Below are 26,958 nucleotides of genomic sequence, written 5' to 3'. Positions count from 1 at the left end.
TATTGTACTTAAAACTTAATGTAGATTAAGAGGTTGTGATAACATAAATGACAGATTCCTGTATTTGGAGTTTAATGGATGCATTTGAAATGGAATGAGGTAGTGACTTAGTGCTTTTTAAATATTAATCCTTACCTGCTTTTATCTCTCTCAGTTTTCAAGCAGCCTCGCTGTTCCTGGTTTCTGTGTACAGCATTTGTTCTGTACAGTGTAGCTGCCTGCATTGTGCCCTAAGCAAGCGTCTTCTATGGGCTTGTGTCAGTTTGTCAGTTTGCAAAGACATTCCTAAAGGGGTTGTGAGAGGGAAAGATGCTGCTAACATAGGCAAAGAAAAAAGCTTTTTTTTTTTTTCCTCCCCCCCCCCCCCGCATCTGTAACGTGTCACCTAAATCCCTGACTGGATAGGGCAGAACCTCGGCTTTAGGATTAGTGCGTATGATGGATTTAGGATTTCAAGCAAACATGTGTTGCTGTGTTTGCATCGTATCTAGTTTTTTCTGCCTAGAGAGAAATGTTCGTTCTTCTATCAGGCATGTCCATTAAAATACTGAGGAGAACCTTCTGAGAAAAGATGAAGACTGGTACGATGATATTTTGAAGAGCTGTATGAGAAGAAAATGTGACTGTTGCTTTTTCAGACCTGGAAAGAGACAGAAGAGCTTAAGCACCTGGACAGATTCACAGTGAAAGGCAAGGGTGCCTCAGGAGGGCAGAGAGGGGAATGGATTGTACTATTAACTTTGCACTTATTTACTGCAATGGATATTGTTGGTTGGTTATGAAGAGCAAGTAGAGCCCTCAGCCAGAGCGGGACTTGTAAATCTGTTAGTAATCAGATCTATAAAAGGGGTACCTCTATGTAGGAATTGCTGTCAGAAGGAGGAAGCGGCATGGAGAAGCCAACAGCTGTAAATTGGTATAATGTGTTGGTGGATGCTTAGCAGCTGGTAGGAAAAAGAATATCATCGGGAGGCCTTTCTGTCCAGGAATGGATGCATCTACATGCCATCTTGCATCATGGCCCTGTCTGTGTTCATCACGTGTCATCGTTAAAATGTTGAACTGAAACCCACCCAATTGTCAAAAATAGACACGTAGGTACGTCACATAGAATAAAAAGGATTTTGTTGGGATTTTAATATTCTAAATCTGGACAGGGGAGGAGGCCTAAATTTACTGTGAAACTGCTCTGTAACAACCTGAAAAATACCACTGGATTTTGGAAATCGCTGATTATCTTGTTTTTTCCTGATAATATTTTTACGCTATGACATTGAGAATGTGTACTACAGAACCTTGATCTCTCCTAAGGCCTGCAGTGCTTGTATGCAATTCTGAAGTTGCCCTTTGTCTCAAATATGGATGCCTCAAAAACTCCCTTGCTTCAAAATAAGTTCTCAGTGGCCCGTCTGGCTGAAGAGTTTTTCTGGGTTGGTGGCATCATCGTAGCTTCTCCAAGATGGAAAATCGGCCATATTGGTAAGATGAATACCTGCTACTTAATTGAACAAGATGGTATCATCTTGAAAGCTTTCATGTTTAAATCTTAGTTAGTGACAACTTTGTCTAGCAGTATTGTGGGGGAGTGGAAAAGAAGGAAGAACTTGAGACACAGCCCTAGTCCTATGTTATTTTACATGGTTGCTAGTGCAGTTCTTTTGGTCTTCAAGAACCTCTCAGTTAAAATTTCATTATTGATTTCTTTACATTCTTCCGGAAAAGCAAATGGGAAGTTGTACATTTTGACATGTGTGGACCTTTTGAAATTTTCTATTGCATAGATAGAATCTATCTCCCTCTCCCTACCCACAGTAAGACAGGTTTGCTATCTGCCAGAATTTGTACACCTCTTAACTCTTTGATTTTTCATGCAATATTTGTAACCTTCAGTCTTTGAAATGAGCATTTAGTAGTATCTCCATTGTCGTCTTCCACCGTAGGTCACTGGGCTCTTGAGAGCTTTTTTTCTCAGTACTGATATGGCAAAATCCGTAAGCTTCCCTAACTATCCAAGTAGGGTCCCTTTTTGCTTCATACTGTATTTTTTTTAAATATGTAATAAAAACAGCAAACCTAGCTGGAAATGGCTAGAGAAATGAGATGTTTCCTGTTCTGGTAAATACCTTTTAATAGCAGTCTTCCTGAGCCACTCAGGTCCAGCAAGGAAATCTGCAGTGACCTTGACCAGAACCACTTGTTGCCTTGGAAGCACTTTTTTGTCCTACTCATCTGTCAGCTTCACCAACCAAAGATATTTTTTAACAAGAAAATTGGAGGTATAGATAGCTTAGAAACTTAGAAACTAATGGGAATTTTTTCAGAGGTCGAGAAATGCCATCCTGCTCTGCTTCTGCATTTCCCTGGACCCAGATGGCTGATGGAGTCTCAGCCGCGAGATGGAGAGCTGGCAGAATGACCTCGAATTAAGCCCACTAATTTCCACAGGATTAAGAGCATCTCTTCTCCCATTAACAGCTCATTTATTAGGGGCTGTACGCTTTAAGGGTAGGTTCAGTCTTGCCTTCTCTCTTGTATGCATCAAACACTGTCCCAACCATTGCTGGCAGAATTATGCAGATAATTTCAAAGATACTTAAAGATTTTTTTTTTTTTTGCCAATGAAAAGAATAGTAGAGAGTCCTGAAATTTAGTGAGGCTTGAGTCAGTGAGAGCAAATAAGGGGGAGAAAGTTCCTGCACTAGTAATAAGATGGTTGGTTCAAAAGGCTGTAGGCTGTAGGTATGCAAAAGGAAACACATGAAGATTATTGAAGGTAATGTGGTCTGGTTTTTAACTGGATCCTGGCATAATGATGCAAATCAGCCTGCTGTACCTGCTCTCTGAACACTGTAGACAGAAAATACCGTAGGTTAACTCTTGATCACGCCAGTCACTGCATGAATGTCTCCTTTTCTGGTTTTGGGGTTTTTTTGGTTCTGAGTTTTTTTGGTGGTTTGGGCTGGGGTGTGTTGGTGTTTGTTTTTTTTTTTGTTGTTGTTGGATGGGTTTTTTAGTTGGTTTGGGGATTTTGTGTGTGTGTGTGTGTGAAGTAAAATTCATCCAGTAAGAACAGTCCAGTTTTTATGTAAGAGAAAACTGAACCAATATCTCCCTCAATGAGTTCATGTTGTAAGGAAAAGATTGTACTTTAAATAAGTAATAATAAAGAATAAATAAATATAAAATAAATAAATAAGTAAAGTTTAAAGACAAAAATAAATAAATAAAGATGGTTTGCTCCATTATGAACCACAGGATGCTAAATCCTCTATGTAACAGAAGTTGTTTTTAATTGCAATTCATTTGATTCATAAGGCAATGTGTCAAGTAGGAATTACTGCTAATGTATTCCATTAGCGTAGGTGCCTGTATAAGGAACAAAACCAGGCTGCTGTAGCCAAGAGTTAATGTTAAAGCTTCTGTGATAAGACCATTACTTGAGTGAATTGCTTCAGGGTCAGAAGTGACATTCTGGGAGCTTTTATTATGAGTGGTGTGATGAACTGTCATGGAGATTCCTCAAGCGCACAGAAATCAACTGTACAGTTCATATGCAGAATTTTCAAAATATCTTCGAATTCCAAGACTTTTCAGCTGAACAGAATTCCCACCACGCTGTACTGGATATATTATATATATTACCTATTTTATCTATTTTTATATTATTGTATTTATATATTGATTTTTAAAAAGATTTGGTGCCTCCTGTCTAAACTGGAACTGATATTCCTGGCAGGAATAGCTGGAGCCAGTCAGTTCTTTGGTTTACCTAATGATGAACCAGTTATAGCTGCACAACCATTTCCAGTGAGACTTTTAAAAAAACATAGCAATTATTATCTCTTCAATGGATTCGCAGTGCTGAATGTATGACAAGTGTGGGAGTCCTCTGTTTGCATGTGGGAAAGCTGTTTTGGTTTGGCAATATTTTAAGGGAACAGCTTGCCCTTATAGTACACGAATGCTGGAGGGGTTTCTCTAGGCTCACACACATGCTGCATCTTTTGGAGGCCCTGAAGAGAAAAAAAGCCTCTGAAATCTATTTTTCTCTCCTTAAAGTATTTAGAAGAGCGGTTGTTTTAAGCATATAATCAGGATGCATCTTGTCAGAGTCTGTTACCAGGGCAGGACTGAGCGGAGCGGCGCGATGCTGGCCCCCGACAGGAGGGACTGGCTGGGGCTGGGGCTGTACGACGTAACCTGGAGCCGGATTGAACTCTGGGCATCAGTCTTTTGACAAAGCTGGTCCATGTATAAAAATACTCAATGACTCAATCCTTCTAACTACTTTTCATCCTCACATGCTAAAATACTCCCACTCCTTCACACATTTACATCAAACCCAGAAACTCCTAAAAGACAATAATGCTACTGAACCATAAATAATTAATTAACAGACATTAGAACATCCTTTGAACAATAAGCATGAAATTGGGGTCTTTTTTTTTCCTTGTGTCAGGACAAATTGTAGGGATTTAGGCTTTGTGTAGTTTTGTTATTTATTGTTACTTTAAAACTTTTTACAGTAACTATAAATGTTACTATGAACTATGAAAAATCACTCTGAGTCCTTTCGCTGCGTCAGTCTAGTGTCGCTTTGTAAGAACACGGGAATGGGACTGAGTGTTCTACGCTTCTCTTCCTGCTCTGCTATGACATTGCTCTTTGCCGCAGAGAGAGATCCAGCGTCTCTCCATGACTGTATTTTGTCCAGATGCAAATTGAGGCAACTCATTAGATCAAAAAAGAGCTGAACCTTAATGGAATTCTGCAAAAAGGTACTATTGAAGTGCAAAATATTATTCAACCAAGAAGAAAACTTCAGCCTTAATTGAAGATAGATAGGAGCCATTTCTTCCAAAAAGTGATTCATTGCAAGACTGAGGGATTTTTATTTGAAGTATAGAAATGAATCCTTAAAGAAGGTATCTGAAGAATGGTAAGGAGAAGCAGTTATACTTGTCTTCTCATCAGTGTGCTGTTCTCATTTACATGCTGTGAAAGACTTCAGAAAAAGAGATTTTATTTTTTGTTTGGTATAAGTACCACTATGACTTTATTTTTTTTCCCCCTGCAGATTTTTCTGCCGGTCTCTCTCGTGCTCTAAACTTTCGGTCACGCAGCCAGGTGAGGGGGTGCGCTTCGGTGCGCACACATCTGGGGAGACGTGGAGCTGCAGTTTCCCCTCTCCATCTCAGGCTCCTGGGCTTCGCCCAGCTGCCCCTGGCTGACGCCTCTGCAGTACCTTGAAGGTTTTCCTTCCTGTCATGTTAGTAGGGCCCAGGAAAGCTGCTGTTCTTCTTCTGACACAAGAAGGAAGACGTTTCTTGTGCTTTCCTTTCCTTGTATCACCAAAACCCAAATGATAATAACAGATACTTAAAACAAGTATTCGGTGTGGTTTGACCATTCGCTTGCCAGGTACGCTGAACAGAACTGAACTCAGGTTTGTGTCTGGAAACATTAATTGCAATTGTGCCCTGAATCGCCAAAGAACAGCCCGGTGCCCAGAGCAGCTGGAACTGGCGGCAGCGTGGCTGCTGCGGTACTGTAATGCTCTGGGTAGGTTTGGGTGAGCAATCCTGCCACAGAAATGAACAGCTGCACTAAAAATGCTATCCAAGGATGCTTGTTAAAATGTTAACAGCCAAGGAGTATATTCTAACTTTCCGTAAAAGCAAAGTAAATGTGTGTTGCATAAAACATACTTCTATTTTGGTACTTCTTTATTATTTTCTGCTTTGTAACAGGTGCAGTCTTTGATACTTCTCTCATTTCTGCTCTTCTCCTTTCCTCAAATAAAATTATTTACTGCAATAACTTCCAAAGAGGAAGTTGGAAATGTAATGTGGTTTGAAGTCTGTGTGATTAGTGCTAATAGGAATTTTATTAGCTATTTTGACCAAAACCTTTTTTTCCAAAAAACTATAAACCTTGTGAAATTAAAATAAGTTCAAGCTTTCCATAATTATTATCTCTCAGTAAATTTGAGAAGTGTGTATCCTTCTTCTGAACTGGAATGAAAGCAGGTATTGGAAAGATTGCAGTGTCTGGGAAATGGCTGAGCCAAGTTTGAATCCACTTTGGATCTGATGTTGTAGTGAATTCCAGTAACGCTTCTGAGCTGCAGCACAGCTTTTGCTGTTATGACTAATACCTGCTGGCCACATTGATTTCATCTAAGGGCATCTGTGACTGAAGCCAAGGGATCAGCTTTAAGAAATAAAATGTTACATGAGGGATTATCTTGTTCTTAATTTAACACCTTCTCTCCATAAATATTTTATTAACGTAAAGAGTGTACTCTACAGAATTGTGGGTTTAAATTTAATTTTTCTTTTATTACTAGTGATCTGTTTTCAAATTACTCTATTTTGTTGAACCTTCTTTTCCTGAGTAAATTAATTGAATTTGTCTGAATATGAACTCTAAAGCACAGGAAGCATAACGTGGAAGTTATGCCACAAAGTGGCAAAGAAGCGAGGCAGTATGAAAATAACTCTCCTGACATGGATGGAACTGTGCTAGTTTTTGCTGGCCAAGGATCTGAGCTTCCAGGTGAAATTTCATACTGTATCCAGCACAAGTTTTACATATTGTAGGAGCTCAAATTAAGCATTTGGGATGGTCTTAAGAAGGGTATGTACCTTGCGCCAATTCCAGCATATGTATGTTTCCCTATTACTGTGGGAATGAAAACTTTCATATTTGCAGATAAGTCCACAGTTGCCAAGAATCTTTCTGACTTTTTGGTCTTATAACCTGACATCTTACATTAGACAGTACAAGAAATTTTACCCTTTGACTTGAACAGTTAATTCGGCAGCAGCTTGATATGTTTTCTTCCTGTAAAGACGGTTTTAAAGGGAGTAAAGTCTGACTTACTGTTATTGCTTTATTTCTTTCTCTCTTCAGTGGAAAGATGTATGAGCACCATGCAAGCTGGTACCCAAATGATCAAACTCCGTGGCAGTTCCAAAGGGTTGGTCCGCTTCTATTACTTGGATGAACACAAGTCATGTATTCGCTGGAGACCCTCTCGAAAGAATGAGAAAGCCAAAAGTGAGTGTCAGCCACAGAACCTTTCTTCTGAGTCTTCCTAGGGTCTTGCCCTCTTATAAACAAACGAGCATGAAGGATTTGGTTCATTCAGGTGATCAAGAAGAATCTTGTACTCGAATTTAAAGGGCAGTAAATGATTTTATGATTAATAGTTTATGAAGATTATGTTGCTGTTGTTAGCTATGCAGGTTGAAGTAGTGTAGTATGTTGTAAATGAGTTGCAGACAAAACCCGTGTGAATTGGGGACCTTGCAGTGCGAGGTTTGAGCCCTTTCGCTACAGGATTTCTCTACAGGATAAATGCATCCTGTCCGGCCTAGAGCATGCACACAGTCATTAATGAACTACGTGCTTTTGTCATTCTAGTTTCTATCGACTCTCTTCAGGAGGTTTGCGAGGGGAAGCAATCAGAGATCTTTCAGCGCTATGCCGATGGCAGTTTTGATCCCAACTGCTGCTTCAGCATCTACTATGGAGACCATATGGAATCTCTTGACCTGGTATCTTCCAGTGGAGAAGAAGCACGCACCTGGATCACAGGGCTAAAATATCTGATGGCAGGGATCAGTGATGAAGACAGCCTCTCAAAACGCCAAAGGACCAGAGACCAATATCCTTCTTATACTATCTGAGAGTATTTCCCAGTGGTGCAGAGCTATCAATAGCATAGGGAGTCCTTTAAGTATTTGTTTTGCTAAAAGTAAGCACTAGGCTCAAAGCTTCAAAGCGGTTCCCATTGCATTCCCTCTTTCCAGAGACAGAGAGGAGTCCTTGAAGAGGATTGTTCTGGGCAAGATTTGGAGATGAATGACTGGAATGGACTGAAAACCATACAGGTATATTCTGTCATCTGTTCCTCCCTGTGTAACGCTGTCCGTTTCATTTGGTTATACAGGACAAAGTGTGATGCAGCATTGCAACTCAGAAGTAAGTTGTTCTGTGCTGTAGTATGGGTAAATAGCACCTATTGCGTGTTGAGCAGAGCAAGTCTAGAAACTGTTACGGAAATAAAATGAGTAGAGTTATATTATGTACTAGCTTTCATCCCCAGCCTCATAACAGTCTTTCCGGACACGAAAAATATCATATATACATAATGTTCAGTAGTATCCCTTGATATTCCATGCTCTTCCTTAACTCCTGTTCAATGTGGTTGAAGCAGACATTTGATGAGGCAGATAAAAATGGTGATGGCAGTCTGAGTATTAGTGAAGTGCTCCAGCTAATGCACAAACTGAATGTGAACCTACCCCGACAAAAAGTCAAGCAAATGTTTAAGGTAAGAAAAGAAAATGTACTTTTTTTCTAAAAAAGGTTTGAGCTGCTGGAAAATTAACATGAAACCTAGTAGGAGAGATGGTAAATACTTAGGCAGCTGGTTTGTTTCCACTCTACTGAGAGATACTGCACAGTTCGTTTGGTAAATTGAAGAGAGCTCCAGAAACACATCAGAGAGAAACTCAGAGAAAAAGGCATTACACCAGGTACCTTCAGGTGTTACATAACATAAAGGCACACAGTACAAAGATTGCTTTTTTGCTATACTTGTTGATCTGACACCCAGTCACGTTTCCTCCTCTGATTACATTCTCTCTAATACATATTATCTAGTAAAATATCCAATATCCTCCAATAACTGGTACTAATAAAATATTCAGTGTGCAAACTTCCGTATCTGTCATGTTTTTTGCACTGCTAAGGGTTTGTTTGACGCTGTGTTCTACTGACCTTGACCCAATACGCTGTGTTCTACTGACCTTGACCCAATTTATTGGGCAACGGAACTATGGAGATGTGTATGCTTTCATGATCAAAAAGTCTGTTGTGTGAAGGATCTAAGCAGAAGTTGAACCAACAGTTTTCAGCATAGTGAGCTGCCATGACTTCTGCACTACGCTGAGTCAAGGACATCTCGGCATCATTTTCCAGCAGCTCTGGTATATTAAAGAATGTTCTCATGGAGAGGGTGTGAGAGATTGTTTTAGAGAAAACTAAATACTGGAATTTCAGTAGCACTGAAAGGGATCAAATACCTATCTACCAATGGCTTTCTAGACAGTCTAAATCTGTCCCAGGCGTTGTGTGTAGCTGAATATGTAAGTTTTGCCTAACTTAAGGTAGAGAAATGTTATAAGCCCAATTTCACAAAACCTAAGCGGGAATAAGTGAATTGCCTAAGGTCACACAAAGATCAGTGGCAAGGCAAAGGTAATTCTGTTCTCTGTTGGTGCTTCAGGACTGAGCCATCTTTTATTCTAAGCATTTACTGAGGTTGTACAACTCCTGGGCAGTTAGCGATCAATTTAAGACTGATGAAAGATTTCTTAAAGTTCATGTCTTCATTTTCCAAAGCTTTTCTTCTTGTTTTGAGTGATTTGTCCCGGTTTGATAAAGTACTTATGGAATGAAACTGCCTGGACACATATTTTTTCCTGTTGCTGTGTGGCTAGAAGACCACTTTGAAACAAGCAGTCCTTTTGGTATTGCCGAAGTGTAAAAATTCCTTTTTTCTTTTTAATCTTACTTTTAGTGCAGCAGGACAAGAACATTAGAAACCTTCAGTCCTATGAAATAGAAACCTGAAATCATATCAGTCTCTTTGGAATCAATTTACTGATGCATGCTAGTGAATGATTGCTCTCATTTTGACATGACCTCTGCTAAGATGTAAAAATTAGCCTCTGTTTATCATTTAGGAGGGGTCCGTGCCGTTCTTCAGAATTTAGTATTCCCTAGAGAGTTACCTACCTGTATGTGAAACTGATCCATGTAGAGAGGGATGGTAAGAAGCGTAAACTCTAAGCTTGAAGGTTTAGATGATGTTAAGAACCTTGAATGAAAAGCACTTTTGCTGGCAACAGCCACTAATTCTAGAATTGTTCCATTGCTAAAGAATAGTAAAAAATAAAAAGAAACAGTCAAGTGAGACTTTATGATACAGCTTATAAATCTTGTGCAAATAAATTTTAGTATGTCAGCTCTTGTTCCTTAATAAACTGCCATAATGTTGCGTAGCTCAGTGAGTCCTATGTGCAGACCTCGTGGAAACATGGCGTCCTGCACCGTATGGGTGGCTCTGTGGGGGACCCAGGAGAAGCTAAGAATAGTGGCAGTCAGCGTGGCTTTTAACATGAAACTGAAAACAATTGGATGTGTACAATTGGATGGGTGATTTTGTATTCAGTTTGGACACAAAGCTGTCATTCTTGTATTCTAACTTATTCCTGAGAAAAGAAAGAGAGGCAAAATTATCTCTTTCCTTGGTTAGAAACTAATGTAGCCACTGCATTTTGCCAAGAAGAGTCTTTATAGACCCGCTTGATGGCCTCTGATTATGGCCTCTTAACTACAGCAGAAGAGCGTTACAGAATAATTTGGTGAAAGAGCGTAACTTGGAAATCTTCTGACTAGTTTGACTGGGGAAAAAATGAGCCTTGAAACCTTCCTTCTCTTCCATGGCTGTATGTATTTATTCTAATGCCTCTGGGTTGAAAATATTTTTAACTTACATCTCTTTCTGCTCTTTCTTTCATCCTGCTGACAGCTGATGCTGAAGCCTGCCTGGTTGCATCTTATGTGTAATGTAAATTCCTTTGTGGGTCTCCAGTGGTAAAATACGCTCAAATGGAGCATGGAAAACAGGATAACTCTGCAAACCACAGCAACTCAGGGTTATGGGGAGGGAAGGAAAGGCTATTGGAAAGTTTCCAGTAATCAGCTGGTACAGGTTATCCTAGTGTATGCATCAGGCTGATATTTCACCCATCGTTTGGGTGGGTTGTTCTTTAGGAGCAGAAAATCCTACAAAAAAGAGTTTTCAGCTAGGGGGGAAATATAAAGAGGAGAAGTAGAGTTAAAATACTTGAGCATTTTTTCCTGTATGTTACTCAATAAAAGAGAAATAAAAGGTTTATAGCACACAGATGCCCCAGGAAGCTGGGTGCTCGTTTCTCTCGGGCTGCTCTTACTATGCTAGCCCTCATTTTGAGTACCATTTTCTGTTTCTGTTGCATAAAACTTATGTGGACCAGAATGAATTTTGAAAGTAGATTTGTCCATGCTGTTGCACACTATTGCATTATTATAACACCATAGACGTTTCCAAACAGAAAAAGAAATTTTTAAATGGAATGAAATGCTAGTCACCAGGAACTTGCAGATACTCGCCTTTGCCTTTGCTTTTGTTTGGGGAACAAAAAAAGTCAGTTTGTGTCTTTCACTTCTGCAGGTGCTAAATTATCCAACTGATAGATTAAGACCTACATGGTTATGACCCTAAACAATTTTACATGAGGCTATTGCATTAAACAGCAGTTTGTGCAAAACAGATGTCTTCTGCCAACTGAAAGTTCTTGAAATTCCAAAAGTACTGGCTATTGGGATGGATGCTTGTAATCCTATCGCTGCAAGAGTATGTGCTACTGTGTTAGGTCCTGCTTGTTTCCATACACAAAACTGTGACCTCTAGGGTGCAGGCTGTACCTTAGGAGAGTATGGGAGGTGAGGACTTTTTAGCTATTTCCATTTTTCTGATGCAATGTCTGGACAGAGTGTGTATGTACCTTAGGAAACATAATGTACATTTAGGTGCCTGAAAATCTCACAGTTGGACTGGCAGCTGTTTGAGCACTGCTTCATGTTTACTACGAAGTCATGCTAGCCTAGTGGTCGCTGGATTTTCAAGAATTCGGTTCTGGGACACATTCCAGGCTCAAAAGCCTTTGAGAATTATGCATGTACAGCCAGAGAAAACCAAGGCTTTTTACCTGTTTCTTTTTTTTTTTCCTTTCATACCAGCAAATACTAGGCTTACGGATGTAGCTCAGTGAAGAACTGAATTTAAAAGCTCATTAAAATTAGTAGATTAAAGCGACTCTCTTTCCAGCATGAACCATTAGGTTTCATGCAAGCCAAATAGAAGAGACTGGGTAAAACTTTCCTGGGAAAAAATTTACGCTTATTGTATGCTGTGTTCTGGTTTTACTGTTTGTAATCAATGACAATCACTACACGCATCGGGTGCTTTAGAAATGCTATTAACAAAGAAGAATAGGTTTGCTTTTTCTCCATGCAGTGCATAATTGAAACTCAGCTGGTCTCAACTGAAAATGTAATTGCTCTTTGATAGCTTAGAATCAGAATATTAAGCAGCCTTGAAATTAAAAATCAAATCTCTCGGTTAATGAAATAGCTACACCAAGTGTTTTAAGATATAATAGGGTAGATTATATGTCGGTCTTGAAGAAGGTTACCTTGAATATTAATTGTTCTAGTTAAAAAAGTAGTGAGTTGTTTAAAAAAATCTTGCCATAGTTACAATGGGAAAAGCTGTTTTTATTAGCTACCTCTTGCTCACAAACGCATTCATATTTTCACCTGGGGCTCATTTCTAAAGGAGCTTCATCTGTGACTTCATGACTCCTCCTTCTTCCAGTCACTTCCTCCATACTGCTGTCAGCGTCCGAGCGGTGGCTGATACAGGCGCAGACTGCTGAAGTGTGAGACTGGAAGAGACAAAATAGGGAGGTCCATCAAGATTAAAGAGTAGGGAGCAAGTGCAGGGCGTCCTTTTTGAACAAGGAAAGAGGAATCTGTTTGCGTAAGTTTTTAAAAATCCCTGTGGGTGCGTTAGAATAAATGGCAGGGTTATGGCAGTACTTCGTTCTTGGGCAAATACCTGGGAACTGGTGCCGGCTTGCCAGGACACAAGTGCTCTGTGAAGGCTGCGCGGAGCTGCTGTCCGCGGTTGTGAGAGCTTATTACCAGCGTTTTCCTCAACTGGTACAAGTGCACGTGTATGGCAGTACGTGAAGGAAGTTCAGTGAAAAATATGAAAATTTGGTAAAAACTTGCCTGATTTATTTATTTTTTAATTTTCTATGTCTACAGTGAAGGTGAGCAAAGCAATATGCTGACAACTTCTTTATTGAGAACAAAGTAGGGAGTCCTGGAGAAGCTCTTTTTCTTTTTTTTTTTCTTTTTTTTTCTTTTTTTTCTTTTTTTTTTTCTTCTTTTTTCTTTTTTCTTTTTTCTTTTTTCTTCTCTCTTCTTCTTTCTTCTTTTTTCCTTTTTTCCTTTTTTCCTTTTTTCCTTTTTTCCTTTTTTCCTTTTTTCCTTTTTTCCCTTTTTTCCCTTTTTTCCTTTTTTCCTTTTTTCCTTTTTTCCTTTTTTCCTTTTTTCCTTTTTTCCTTTTTCCCTTTTTCCCTTTTTTCCCTTTTTTCCCTTTTTTCCCTTTTTTCCCTTTTTTCCCTTTTTTCCCTTTTTTCCCTTTTTTCCCTTTTTTCCCTTTTTTCCCTTTTTTCCCTTTTTTCCCTTTTTTCCCTTTTTTCCCTTTTTTCCCTTTTTTCCCTTTTTTTCCCTTTTTTCCCTTTTTTTCCTTTTCTTTTTTCTTTTTTTCCTTTTTTTTTCTTTTTTTTTTCTTTTTTTCTTTTTTTTTTTTTTTTTTTCCCAAAAAATATGCAAGTGTTGTCTGTCGTGTCTGGGACACATAGCAGCTTTCCTTTTTCATACTTTGCCCTGGCAGAATTTCTCATTTGGTTTCTCATGCTTCTAGAAACAGGCTTTTAGGAAACACAATAATTCCATAATCTCTCCCCCAAATAGTTATATCATTGGGTGGCTCCCATTGTGATCAGACTCTCACAAGATTTCTTTGAAGAAATTCTATCTCCACTGTGTGCAAACAGTAAGTAGTATTGCTGATACAACTGAGGGTGGTTTGGATCACAGGCTGGGGCACCTGACCCCAAAAAGTAAAGAACCGAGAAGCGTACATGTTGTAGGGGATAGATATACCAGAGAATATAGTGTCATTTACTGATTATTTTTTCTTTACTTGCAAAATTAGTATTCTTGCGGATCTGATTAGCTTATGGACATGGATTTAATAGATATCCTCCTAAATCCTGAATGTAAAACTAATTTCAAGATGACTTGGGTTGTAATGATCTTCTCAAGAAAGCGGGTAATTCTGCCAGACATATGCCTGTTCTGTTCTACATTGCAGGGTATGCTGTCGTCATTGCTATAGATAGAAGAAATCCTTCAAGCAGGGTTCCCTGTGCAACAGTAAAGACCTTAAAAGTTGTTTCTTGGCTCATGCACTAATGCATACATTTAAGAGGTTCAGAGGGAAAGCTGTGCAAAGCATTCATATGACAAGCATCAGCCTGATAAATCAATCTGTTCTAGGAGGCCATACAGTGAGTAGCCATGTCAGGCAGCATCAACCTGCATTTAATTTCAGTGTTGCTTTTTTTCTCATGCAGGAGTTCGTTTATTTAAAGTTTCTTCAGGCTGTTGCTGGGAAATTGGGTATCTCATTGCCTTATTGCTGTGTAATGCAGGAGGCTGATACAGATGATAACCAGGGCACGCTGGGCTTTGATGAGTTCTGCGCCTTCTATAAGATGATGTCAACAAGACGTGATTTGTACCTGCTAATGCTCACCTACAGCAACCACAAGGACTACCTAGATACAGATGACCTGAGACGCTTTCTGGAGATTGAACAGAAGGTAGGCCCAAGCCAGGAAAAGGCTTCCCATCTTCATGCCTTTCTGTTTGCCGTTGGGGATGCGTTGCCTTTTAAAACGGGTGGGAACTTTGTTGTCATGCATGTGAAAAATAGACAGTTAGATGCCTCTGGGTTTTCATCTTGTAGGCTGGCATGACTATTTCTTGAATCTTCTTGCTCTCACTACCTCTTTTTTCTGTACGCTCTTTTGTTATGCCCCTAAATATAGTTTCTACAGTTTCTTTCTTTTTCATGTGCTCTCTTAGGATAATTCCATCAATATCTGTCTTTTCCCAGTATTCGGTACCCTGATGCAGAGATGCTGTTACTGGCTCTGCTTTTGACTTAGTGCTTAGTCCATGATGAGACACTGAATTACTTTGTCACACTATCTCAGTTTGTAAAGCGGAAGATTATGTTTTTGAAGAACTGTTGAGAGGATTATTCATGTCTGGGAAAGTTTTTTGAGGATATATAGTAGTACATACTAAGTTGTCTCTTAATGCTTTAACTCCATTGCTGGAGTGGGTCTTAAAGACTATTTTCCCATTTCACTAATCTGAAACAGGCAAAGTATTCTTGTCTGACAAACCAGGCGATGTGTATATGCCCTGTATGATATTATGGAGTGGGGGTGGCAGCAGCCAGTAGCTAATGCTAAGCATGATATTTAGTGTTGCTCATGAATCTGAGACATTTTACAGCTCTTCTGAGATGTTAATTTATAGCTTTCTAAGCTTTGCTATTCAGGTATTGAAGTGCACCTATACCTTGTGGTCTGTGTGTGTGTTTATGCACATTCAGCAAAATATCAGCAGACTATGTGCTGTATTGCAGTAAATGCTGTCCACTCCCGTTACTGTATTTAACAAGGGGGCTAGCCTACATCAGTCACGTTAGAAATTTTGTCCATCAGTCACTTGTGCGCACTGAAGTTACAGAGGTCCATTTTCTGACAGTTCATATAACTTTTCATGAAAAAAGGAAACTAGTGTTGATATATTCTTATTTTCTAATGGTAAAAGATAAAAGTTTCTTATGTCTGTGCGTATGGTGCACCACGTACATGCCCACTGATCTGCTTCCTCCGTCACTGACTTGAACCTTTATGGCATTAGGAATCTTTGTAACCAGGCTGCCTGGAAGCCTAACACTTTTACTCCTATCCCAAATACCCCTTGGTCAGAACAAGTTTGGGTCTTTCTGGTATGTGGTAATTTGGCAGACCAGAAAATGGCAAGGCATCTAATATCTGTACCAGGAGGACATTCATCCATTGGAACGCGTTGCCTGGAGAGGTTGTGCAGCCTCCATCCTTGGAGGTTTTAAGGACCAGACTAGGTAATGCCCGAAGCTAACTGATGTGACCTTGTAGTTGACTGTGGTTTGAGCAGGAGTTTGGGCTGGACGACTTCCTGAGGTCCTATGATCTTTCATCTAGAGACTTGTGGAAGATTCTGAAGTGAGGAAAAATAATTGGACAGTAAGATGCAGTCAATGCAGGAACAGATGCATTGACTTGCTTTGCCTTTTTCCTCTCATGATCTCTCTTGAAGCTGTATGCCTGTAAGTCATAAATCTCCATCAGTTTCAAAACTTGTCTAAGAAATGAATGAATAAAAAAGCCACCTCTCTGGTGGTTATCTTTTTAGATAAGTGGGGTATGTTTCCATTTCATTGGTCAATTGATCCTCCAGATGCTGAGGGGAAGATGAACAGTAGCCACAGGACACATCAGCTCAGCTAATCACTGACGTGGGCACCTCGCGCCTGTGGGGCTTCTCTCCCTTGCCTAGTGCTGCCCGTTCTCATACGATACGTATGGGGAAAACAAGTGTTCATTCTGTGCGTTTGAAGCTGCACCAGGAAAACCTTCTGTTGTTCCAGAGCTTTTCTTTTGAAGCCAGCAAACGTATAATGTATGGGCAAATAAAGGGTTAGGGGTTTTTTTTCTTCCTCTTCTTTTACATTTATTTATTAGGCTTTAAATTACCCCCAGAAAAGGCATTGATCTGGTAGCAGATATGCTGGTGGTTTCATTTCCCCCTAAGCACAGATTCCATGTTGCCAAAACAGTCATCAGCTTGGTCACTTTATTGGCAGTCCCCTCTGGTGACAACGGCTGTGTTTTCATGTGTCGGGTACAGCATCTGATGGAAAGGATTTGCTGGACCACTCAGGACAGGAATATTAAATAATAACAGTGATAATGAATAGAGGATAAATCAACAGTACATAGCAGGAATATTAAATAATAGTGTTAAAATTGAATAACGAAAACATTGCAAGGTAAAAAAAGCTACAGCTTATCATAAATGGCCCTTTTTTAATGAATGCTAACATTTACAAACATATATTTCCCTTTGCACTCTTTCCTTTTTCGGTTGAGAATGCCAAGCAACCTTGAAGTTAGCAGATTTCTTCAAGGAGCTTTCTGAGAGCATTGCGTCCTGATTCTTTGTTACCCTGCTAGTAACTGATTTTTCTGTCTGCTGCATAAAGATGAGCCATTTTCTTGTTTTATTTTAAAGTAAAAGCTCTTTGATAATGCAAACTAATCCTTTAATCCTACAAGAGAAGAAATCCCATTCGTTTGTGACAAAGCTTGTTCTGTTTGGATGCTCTGTGTGCCTAATAACGCTCTAACCAGATATGACCTACAAAGCAGAACTCTCTTTATCGGCCGTGATCAGGCAGCTGCCAATAGGACAGAAACTTTTCACAAAGCAGTCTGGTTCTTATCTGACCTGACACTGATTGACAGGAGCGAGAATCTCACTGGGTAACTGGAAATCCTTAGTATCACTATGGATGAGTGGGTGGGGAGGCACTGGAACAGGTTGCCCAGAGAAAGTTGTGGATCCCCCATCCCTGGAAGTGCTCAAGGCCAGGCTGGATGGGGCTTTGAGCAACCCGGTCTAGTGAAGGTGTCCCTGCCTGTGGCAAGGGGCTTGGAACTAGGTGGTCTTTAAGGTCCCTTCCAACTCAAATCATTCTATGATTCTGTGATCTGGCCAGTTGTTAAACTGTACACAGAGAAAAGAGCTAGGAGAAGCTGTGATTACTAGTTAACACTTGATCTTCGCTACTTTTACAGATGACAAATGTGACTAAAGAACACTGCCTGGAAATCATCAGCAAGTTTGAACCGTGCCTGGAGAACAAGAAGGAGGGAGCTCTGGGGATTGATGGTAAGCTGGCTGGTGTAGCTTTTGTAGGAGAGAGGCAACTGTTTAAATGCTTATGAGAATATTGCATTCGTTTGCATAATATTTAGTCATAGAATTTTGTCATGTTGTATAGAGTATGCTTTTCAGTAGGTTTTTTTTAATATCTGTTATTTGCTGAGGAACCTAAAGGGAAATTGCTACTCTTTGGAAGATTCTTAAAGGTACATATCATGATGAAGCAGCAGTCATTGAAGGTCAGCTGGAGCTGCATGTGTCTTTATTTGTGCTTTTGGAAAATACAGTAGAATCCAGTTGCATCGTTCCTGCAGGTATTTTTGGAAATCCTTTAAGTTTTAATAAGAGGAGTGATGTGATCCAGAGTAAATGTGTGAAGTGGGATGATAAATGAAATTTGACTAGAAGCATGCTTTCACAATCTCTGATGCTAAAGCCTTCACTCTGAATATAATGATGCTGTACCATCGTGATGGTAGCTGTTGTTATTTTGAGGACTGATTCTAAATCCTTTCCCCTAAATAGCAAATCTTCTGCCAGATCTTATTGACTCCAAGGACAGAGTACATTCCTCAGGAATCAGATTCTGTGCAGAAGTTCTAGGACCTTTTGAAAATCGGTCTTGTCCGTTTCTGTGGGTGTGTTGTCATAGTGAAAAGTGGCAAAATGTAAGTTCAGCTTTGTTTACTGCGTGAGAAAGTGGGTACTTTCTGGTGTCTTCTGTAAGGTGGGTTTTTTTCCAAGAAATGATGGTTGCTTAGGATAGGTTCAGGTCTCTTCTACTTTCAGACTGAATTTTCAATTTATTTTAAGTCTTATACTAATGCCAAGTGAGTGTAGCGGTTGACATATTCATGTTGTTATTTTCTGGTGCTTTACAGTCAGTGGCAGTCACATAAATAATGAATAATTAGGTTCATTATCTTGTCTTCCTCATAGCTAGAAAAGTCAGACTAGGCTTTTCAAACAATTGTAGTTTTTCATACCAGAAAGAAAAACTTTTAAAAAACTAGCCTGATCTATAAAATTGCTTTGCCTAAGAATGGATGATAAAACAGCTGATAGTTTATGGGTTTGGATTAGAGAGCAGTCCAACATGGGTGATGTCCTGCTAGGTGTCTGCTACCGATCTCCTGATCAGGAGGAAGTAGAAGATGAGGTCGCTTTGAGACAACTGGGAAAAGCTTCATGTTAGCAGGCTCTGCTCCTTATGGGAGACTGTAACCACTCCAGTGTCTTCCTGGAAGTGCATCAGAAGAGAACACACCTGATCTAGAGCTTAACTAATGCAGGAGATTTCTGGAGTGCATTGATGCTAACATCGAACAGAGGTGACTGAGGAGCTGACAAGGGGCACGCTGCTGGATTGGGTACTGACAAAGAAGAAAGAACTGCTTAAAAAACATAGATATATATCTGCATGCATATGCAGGTATGCACGTGTGTGCGTGTGTGCGCATGCACACACAGAGAAGTTATTCTTGTCTTTGTGTGTAGTTGAGACTTTAGATCCCTCTTGTCTTGTAGAAAACAGATCGGGTGCTGCCTAGGGAGACTGAAATACAACAGCTATGGAAACTGAAGCTGTACGTTTATTCCTCAAATTGGTACAGCCCAGACAAGAGCACCCTGCCCACACTTAGAGGCACTTCAGTAGTAGCAAAATAGTAGCACAGTGTTCTTTGCCCATTCATATTCATTCATGTGTCTGTATTGCCTTGCGTCCTCAGCTGTGATGGCTTGTATCACGAAGCACCTTGGACTGGCCTGTGACAGTTAGCTTATTCATCATAGTCTTGCAAAAAACCTCTTGCCTTCCGCTGTTGACCAAAATAAAACACTATGTCAGTAGCTTTTCCTGAGTGTGTAAATACTGGAGGTCTATGGTACGCGCTGCCGACAGTATCTTGATTCATTCTCATTTCCTCATCTCAGGGTTAATAAATCCAGTTAGTGTGAACTCATTATAACAGTTTTGATATTATGTTTTAGCAAGTGCTTAAAGGAAACAATAGTGTTGTTTCAGAGGCTGCCCTAACAGTGGTGTGTGGAATGAATCTCGTAGCAGCTGATTGGTTTGTAGTAAGAAGAAATGATTAATTTGCCAAGAGTCGTTAGCTGTATGTTTGCTGACATACACTGCCCTATCAATTTTTCATGCTGCCTGCTCTGACTTGGTTGGTCTTTTGTTTTTACTCTAGCTGTATTACCGGTTTGCCAGTTGATCATGATACGTGCCTCGAGAGACTCAAATACTAGGCCAGACTGAGGTTCCTTAGCACTGTTTCCTAGTGTATTGTTCAAAAGGCTTTGGCTGCTATTTGTATTTATCGGCTCTTTTCCTTTAATAAAATTTTCATCAACATGAAATGTAAAGCCTATAAGAACCATCATAAAGGTGACATTTTATCTTAAATTCTTTTTGAGCTCAATTTCTCTGTAGACTGGTATTCTGAGGCTGTTTTTGAGGACTGGAGTTATTTTGCCTTGTGTAGCTTTAGTGAAACAAAGCACCAGTCTGTCTCAGTCAGAGAAAGTGCATTAAGACCTTCAGAAGTTTGGCAGGATTTTTATACGGGCACTGTTTTATTTATGGAATAATGAGTGAAATGTCAGGAGAATTCAAAGTCTTGAAGCAGAGACCTTTTGAATAAAGGCATCATCGGTGTCAGCAGCTGTTAAGCCAGGATGTGAATGGAAATCTTAGTCTTTCATTGGCGGTGAATGAAAAGAATTTTGGGGAGACTTGAAATGGAAGTTACAGTTTTTAATGTTAGTCTGTCCTGTGAAAGTGTCTGTGTATATGTGCACAAAAGTATACCGGTGACCTGAGAGCAGCAATTTCATACAAAGATAAAACATAACTTGCTAAAATTTTGCTTCCAAATAAGAGTGATGATTTCAGGACAGAAATTGTCCGGGTGATGTTGTCTGCATGATTTGCAAGCATCCCACTGCTTCAGAAAGTAAATTCTTCTGGTGGCATCTCTGACAGTGCTACAGATACTCGATGTTTTGGTGTCAAGTCTGGAGTATTACAATGAACTTCAGTCTCATAAAGGGACAGTAACGCAATGCTGCAGATCTCTCCCATCCACATGCATGTTTATGCATGCGGTATCGTATCACAGTTAGAAACTGTTGCTTGTACAAGCCAATGTGTGTTGACATTCTTCTGGTGTTTTCAGGAGAAATAGAGGAGGAGAGAGTATCTCCCTTCCTTCAGATTGTGTTGGGCCACTGGAAACTCTCTGTAGGCAGTACAATACCATGTATCTTTCAACTCATTTTACTGAGGAGCAATGCCAGGATATGACCGCAGATCTCTGGAGGCTTTTATCTGCTATGCAACTTAATGTCCCAGCAGAGTCTTTTGACGAAAATTGTAAGCCTCAAGTGTCAGGTTGGGTTAAATAGACATATTTTTTCAGGGAAGGCAGAGCAGGGAAATGCACAAAGCAACTGGAAATTTCTTGAAAGCAATAATCGCAATTGGTCATTGTGACAGTTGGGATGTAGTGATGTTATTTATTTATCTTACTTACATGTTCATGAATGTGTTGGTGAATGTACGAATGCATTTTTAGGCTGGTTTTAGGAAGGCTACAGCCACAAAAAGGACAAAACTGTATTATTTATAGTATTGTTTGTTTACAGGTTTCACCAATTACATGCGGAGTCCATCAGGGGACATATTCAACCCAGAACACTACCAAGTGAATCAGGACATGAGTTATCCTTTGAGTCACTATTTCATTACCTCTTCACATAATACCTACCTCATGGGAGATCAGCTGATGTCCCAGTCTAGGGTGGACATGTATGCATGGGTGCTACAATCTGGCTGTCGTTGTGTAGAAGGTAAAAATCAAAAAAGAATCATCAGTAGGATCTGTAGTTTTGTTTCTCCTCTGTAAAGGAAGACTCAAGACACCTGCAGAAGACTGACAATTGTAATTGGGTAGGGGAAAAAGTGTAGTAGAATGGTGTCATCACTTCATAAAGAACAAGAAAATAATGTTGCCATATAATGGATAAATTTCTTGAGCATGGAAATAAGGCAGACATTTGAAGAGTAATGTTGTTGGTACTGAGGAAAAAAAAATTGTAAAAATATTTTTGTAGAGAGGACACTGACATTCAGTAGAATGTATTGCTGTAAACACTTTCTAGCCAAGTATATGGCAACCAAACTGGCAAATATGGCAGAGTTCCTGCTACATGTAAGAGGAAAGCTGGTATTGCTGGTAAGGGAAGTAGGGTTCTGTTCTGTGAAATGCTGACAGTCTCTGCAGTGACCTTGGTGTTTGTAGTGCCTTTCTGAGACACTACCTGTTTCACAACCATCTTTAATATCCTGACCATCAAAGTGTTTTCACAATTTTTCAGAAGGCCAATATTACGGTTTGCTCAGGTCAGATTGTGGACATGCCACTGGGTGCTTCAGAGGAGTCAAACATTTCATGGAAATATGATTGTAAACAAGTATAAGGTTAGGCAAAATCCAAGGAGGGCTAGAGATGCCTAAGTCTTGGCTTTGCTTGTGCTGTGAGAAGCTTGGCTGATTCTCTGCTTTCCTTTTCAGGCTTAGCAGTAGTATAATGAGAGTAATGCTATGCTATGTCAGCTCTCTTCCTGTCATAATACTCCTCAGCACTTGTTAAAGGAGATCTTTATTGCTTGGGGCTTTCTCAAACAAGGGGAACAGTCATCTGTAGAATGTCAAGGCCAGGAAGTTTCTTCAGAGGAAGGGCGTTCAGCCCAGTGAGGAGGGAGACACAGACGAAGGGTGGGAATGAACCTGCACCCGGCTTTGTTGGGTACATGTCTGGCTGGGTTGCTGAAGGGAATTGCAGGGTCTCATAGTCTTCCACAGATGGTGGCCCCAGATGTTACTTGTCTGATGGGTGTCATTGTTTCTATTCTACAGTTGACTGCTGGGATGGGCCGGACGGTGAACCAATTGTCCACCATGGATACACTTTGACTTCCAAAATTCTCTTCAAAGATGTGATTGAAACTATCAACAAATATGCCTTTATCAAGAATGAGTATGTATACAGCCTGCCAACTTTTGAGTTTCAGGGCTATAAACGGGAGTGTTCCCAGGCATCCTTGTAAAGGCAGTCAGTGGAAATCTAACCTGTTTCTGCATATGCCAGACAGGATTCAGAGCTGGTTTCTGTGGGGAGAAAGCCTTCAGAAAGAAATAACACGGCAAAACTGACTGAGCAGGGGCATTCTGTACATAGTTGCGGGGCTGTCTTTATCCCATTAGTAGAAGACAGGAGGATCAACATGTTTTGACAGTGAATGTTTTTAGCGAATAGCTGACAATTTAACCACATATCTCTGGACGTGTACTCCAGTCATGCCACGAATACACTTGGTTGCTCCAGGGACAGGAAGCAAGTCAGGCAGCAAAGGAGTACAAAGAGACAGTAGCCCAATTCTGGAGAAAGCAGACTGTTCAAGAGAAATAGGTTATTTTCCCTACCTGTACATTGCTCAGGAAGTCAGAGAATTATACAATGGGAAGTTTCATATACCTTGGCAGTACTGTCCTCCTCCTGAGAGTCAAAATGTGTGTGTCAACCTATCAATTTTTTTTTTTTAAGATAAATTAATTTATCTCTGTAAAAATTTTCCAGTAGCTTCTCCGAAGCAGTCCATCTGCCTTCATTAATAGAGCTAAACTTGCACTGAAATTTCAGCCCAGGTAAACCTGTTCTGAGCCTGAAATTTTTGGAGTTTGCCTGAAGACATGATAAATAAAGCAAAGGAAAGCTGGCCAGCAGAATATATAGCAATGCTTCTGATATTGTTGCAATTCTTAAAAGTTTTCCAGAAAGGTTAACTGGGACCACGTTACAACTTATTATTTGTGGTGTGTTTTTTTTTTTCTTGATAAGCATTGGTGCTCAGTCAGAGTTTGGTACTGAACGAAACATAGTTTAGACTTGCAGGTGTTTTCTTTCCCAGGACAGGCTGGAGGCATAGCTGTTGGCTGCGAATTCAGCTAAGGAACTGCTTCAGGCAAAGCTTGGAATTTAACTGTAGTCATCAATGGGGAAAATTTTGTCCTGCAGGCATTGTCTGGCTGAAAGCCTCATTTTTCCTGATGAGGAGCTGATGAGGGCAGGTGTCAGGTTAGACATCTTTTTATTCATAATTAGTTTTCAATTAATGAATCCCTCATAATTCAGCCCTACAAAACTGCACTGTATACTGATTTTTGTCCTCATCCTAAAAATGCATCATCTCTAAACAGAAATCCATCTTCTGTGTGCTTTTACATGGCACCAAACACACTGGAATCGGTGTTTCACAAATCTTATCTTGATGCCTTTCAAACAACCAGGCATTGTTGTTTCTTGGCCTTAGCCTGGAGAATCAACAATAAAAGAAAATATAGAAATAATACTTACTGTGTTTGTAGAAGAGGCTTTGTCTGCAGGCTTGTTTGTATGATACTGCTCTGTTGCTAGCCAGAAAAGTTTTCACGGAGGAACTAACACAACAGGTTTATCACTTGGTTGTCGGAAGTGGGAAGGTAAAGGCAAAGCCCCTTTGGGGATCTTTTCAGTTCCTGGAATCTTTATTTACTTTTACCTGTGAGAGTCCAAAGGGGCTGAAGCGCCGGTTGGAGAGGAGAGTTGAAGGCGCTGGCTATTTAGGTTTTCCTTATGGATGGCTTGCTAGAATGCCTTTGATAGGAAGTGGAGGCCAGGACTGGGTAGGATAAGAAGGTGAAGAGTATGCTCTGGAAAAAAATGCATCAAATCAGATTGCAGAAGTTGAATTATCTTGTGGCTGTCAAAAATAGACCATTCAGTTTGGAGTGAGTAGTGGGGTATCAGTCCTGTGCCCACACTGATTTATCTAACCCCTGTGGATTTCATTGGTGGTGATGCCTGTTACAGGAATGGCTCAGGCAGTAATAACCCTTATCCTCTCAATGCTGTAAAAGCTAAATCTGCAGTTGATGATACTTGCTTATGTCTCTCCCAGGTACCCTGTTATCTTGTCAATTGAGAACCATTGCAGTGTCATTCAGCAGAAGAAGATGGCTCAGTATCTTACAGAAATTCTGGGAGACAAACTGGATCTGTCTTCTGTGCACAACGATGACTCTAGCAAGCTCCCTTCACCAGCAAGTCTTAAAGGAAAGATACTGGTTAAGGTAAAAACCTGTTTCGTTTGTTCCATCCCTCTTTTTGTTTGTGATGATTATGATTTCTGCCTGGTTAGCACGTAAATCAGTTTACAAAAAGCAGTCTTTAAGAACCTGGTACGTAAGGTTCTGAACAAATTTCTTCTCAATCAATAAGAACTTAGTTGCATGCTTTGAATAATTTTTCTTTTTTTCTTCTTTTTTTTATTTTTTTATTTTTTTAAATGTGTGATAGCAAGAGCTGCACGCTAACCTGCCTGTGTAATCACTTTGTCTTCTAGGGGAAGAAACTTCCAGCCAACATCAGTGATGATGCAGAGGAAGGTGAAGTTTCTGATGAGGACAGTGCTGATGAGATTGATGATGACTGTAAACTAATGAACGGAGATGTAAGTGAAGTGACCATTTGAATGTAAATGTATGTTACGTTTTCCCATCCCAGTGGGAAGAAACCTTGTATGAGTTCTCTGGAATGTGGATGTGGCCTAATCTTTGGGATACATCCCAAGTCTTTTAGGTTCTAAAACTTCACGGGAACAGATTTGACAAAAGTGCATACTGGGCAGCAACAGTTCTAGTGGTTATGGCTCAAGTTTGGAATTTTGTGTCTTTTAATATTTTAAATAGTAATATCTCATGATTCTTGATTGCATCATAGTGTTCTTCCCTTCAAATGCAAAAAAGAAAAGAAAAAAATTCTATTTATGTCAAATTGTTGTCATTGTTACAGAGCATCCCTTTGGTTTGCTGAAGGCTGGGTTTAGTTGATTTTTACTGTAAGGAGGTGTTAAAAAGGGAGAATATTTTAATCTCTGCTTGCTTCAATCTGAAAATCCCTTATTTCTTCATCCTTTTGAAAAGTTGGGGTGTTTTTTGTCATTTTAATCTTCTGGCAAGTGACATTGCATCTTACAGAAATAATACAAAATACACATTTAAACATTAAAATACACATTAAAAACCATTTAATAACATAAACTAGATTGCCTTGAGGAGAGATTGCGTTTTCAGGCCTCTCTCCCTCAGGCTGTTTCCTCATTTTGTATTATGGATTTGATCCTTTTAATCTAAAACTAAAAGAGAAACTTCTTTATGAATAAGTCTGCCAAAGGGGAAAAATAATTTGTTTGGTTTTTAAAATTACTATGTTTTAGCATATCACTTTTCAGTATTTTAAAGCTGAGATCTGTGATGTTTTAATACTTTATGGTTTTTGATGCTTTCTTGTTACGTGATGCATCTTTTCAAAGTGGAAGGTATTGTGCAGCCCGTGGTGATGCAGTTCAGTCCAGCAGGCTTTCCCCCGGATCCGACCAGGCCTGGTGTGAAGGCGTGGCCGCTTTGAACAGGGACAAAATGAGCTGAAAGCCAAACCAAAAGCTTTTACAACCCACTCAGGGGCTACCTATGTAGCTGACTCTACAGGGAAACTAGAACTACGCAAACTGAATAAAATGAGAACGGGGCATTTCTTGACTTTGAAACTTCACTGTGATCAACAGAGTTCACTCAGCTTGCTTTCCTGTGTTTCCTAGTTCTTTTGTCTGTATCCCAGACATGGCAGACTGTTTCTGATATCCAAAGGAAACAAGGCAGGTGATTTGACATCCCTGCTGAAATCAGGGGTGCTGTGGTACTTAGGATCCTGATGTTGCAAGTTTTCCAGGTAATTTCTAGACTTAAAGATGGTTTGTTTCGAGAGGATCCTAATCCAGATGCTTGAACAAGCAGAAATATTACCAGATCTCATTGCTAGAAATTACTTTTGCCATGACTCTTTTCAACTTAGCCCACACATATGCTATTTATAAAAAGATGTCAAATAATGTTTAGTTTTCTTCCATTAAATGGATGGAGAAATTAATTCCAGTAAGAACGGTGTCATCTTCCCTAATAAAATTAGGTAGGAACATGTTATGGCTGGGTGTATTATTCTCACTACAGGCTCAGTAGTCATTGCTTTGCCGACCTCATTGGCTTCGTTGCTAACGGTTCGCTTTGCTGTGACGTTTACTGATGCT

The 26,958-nt window shown here is 39.9% G+C and overlaps 1 protein-coding gene across 2 annotated transcripts in view; it reads left to right on the top strand.

The window, feature by feature from the left end:
- PLCH2 (phospholipase C eta 2) overlaps positions 1 to 26,958 on the top strand; it is a gene marked incomplete at both ends in the record, with an annotated part of 126,733 nt that overhangs the window by 72,968 nt on the left and 26,807 nt on the right. Inside the window, 10 exons of one of the 2 annotated variants that reach the window (XM_082328907.1) lie at positions 1,359 to 1,479; positions 6,916 to 7,062; positions 7,429 to 7,672; positions 8,212 to 8,341; positions 14,409 to 14,579; positions 17,676 to 17,769; positions 21,421 to 21,624; positions 22,694 to 22,814; positions 24,775 to 24,946; positions 25,219 to 25,326. In XM_082328907.1, the coding sequence (XP_082185033.1) occupies positions 1,359 to 1,479; positions 6,916 to 7,062; positions 7,429 to 7,672; positions 8,212 to 8,341; positions 14,409 to 14,579; positions 17,676 to 17,769; positions 21,421 to 21,624; positions 22,694 to 22,814; positions 24,775 to 24,946; positions 25,219 to 25,326 (1,512 nt within the window). Of the gene's footprint in view, positions 1 to 1,358; positions 1,480 to 6,915; positions 7,063 to 7,428; positions 7,673 to 8,211; positions 8,342 to 14,408; positions 14,580 to 17,675; positions 17,770 to 21,420; positions 21,625 to 22,693; positions 22,815 to 24,774; positions 24,947 to 25,218; positions 25,327 to 26,958 lie in introns of those variants that run through there. The other variant, XM_082328908.1, reaches the window with a different exon arrangement.

This window comes from Platalea leucorodia, assembly GCF_965183815.1.
Source record: "Platalea leucorodia genome assembly, chromosome: 17".
Taxonomy (NCBI): Eukaryota; Metazoa; Chordata; class Aves; order Pelecaniformes; family Threskiornithidae; genus Platalea; species Platalea leucorodia.
Note: the sequence above shows the minus strand (reverse complement) of the source record. Positions and strands in the feature narration are given on the sequence as shown.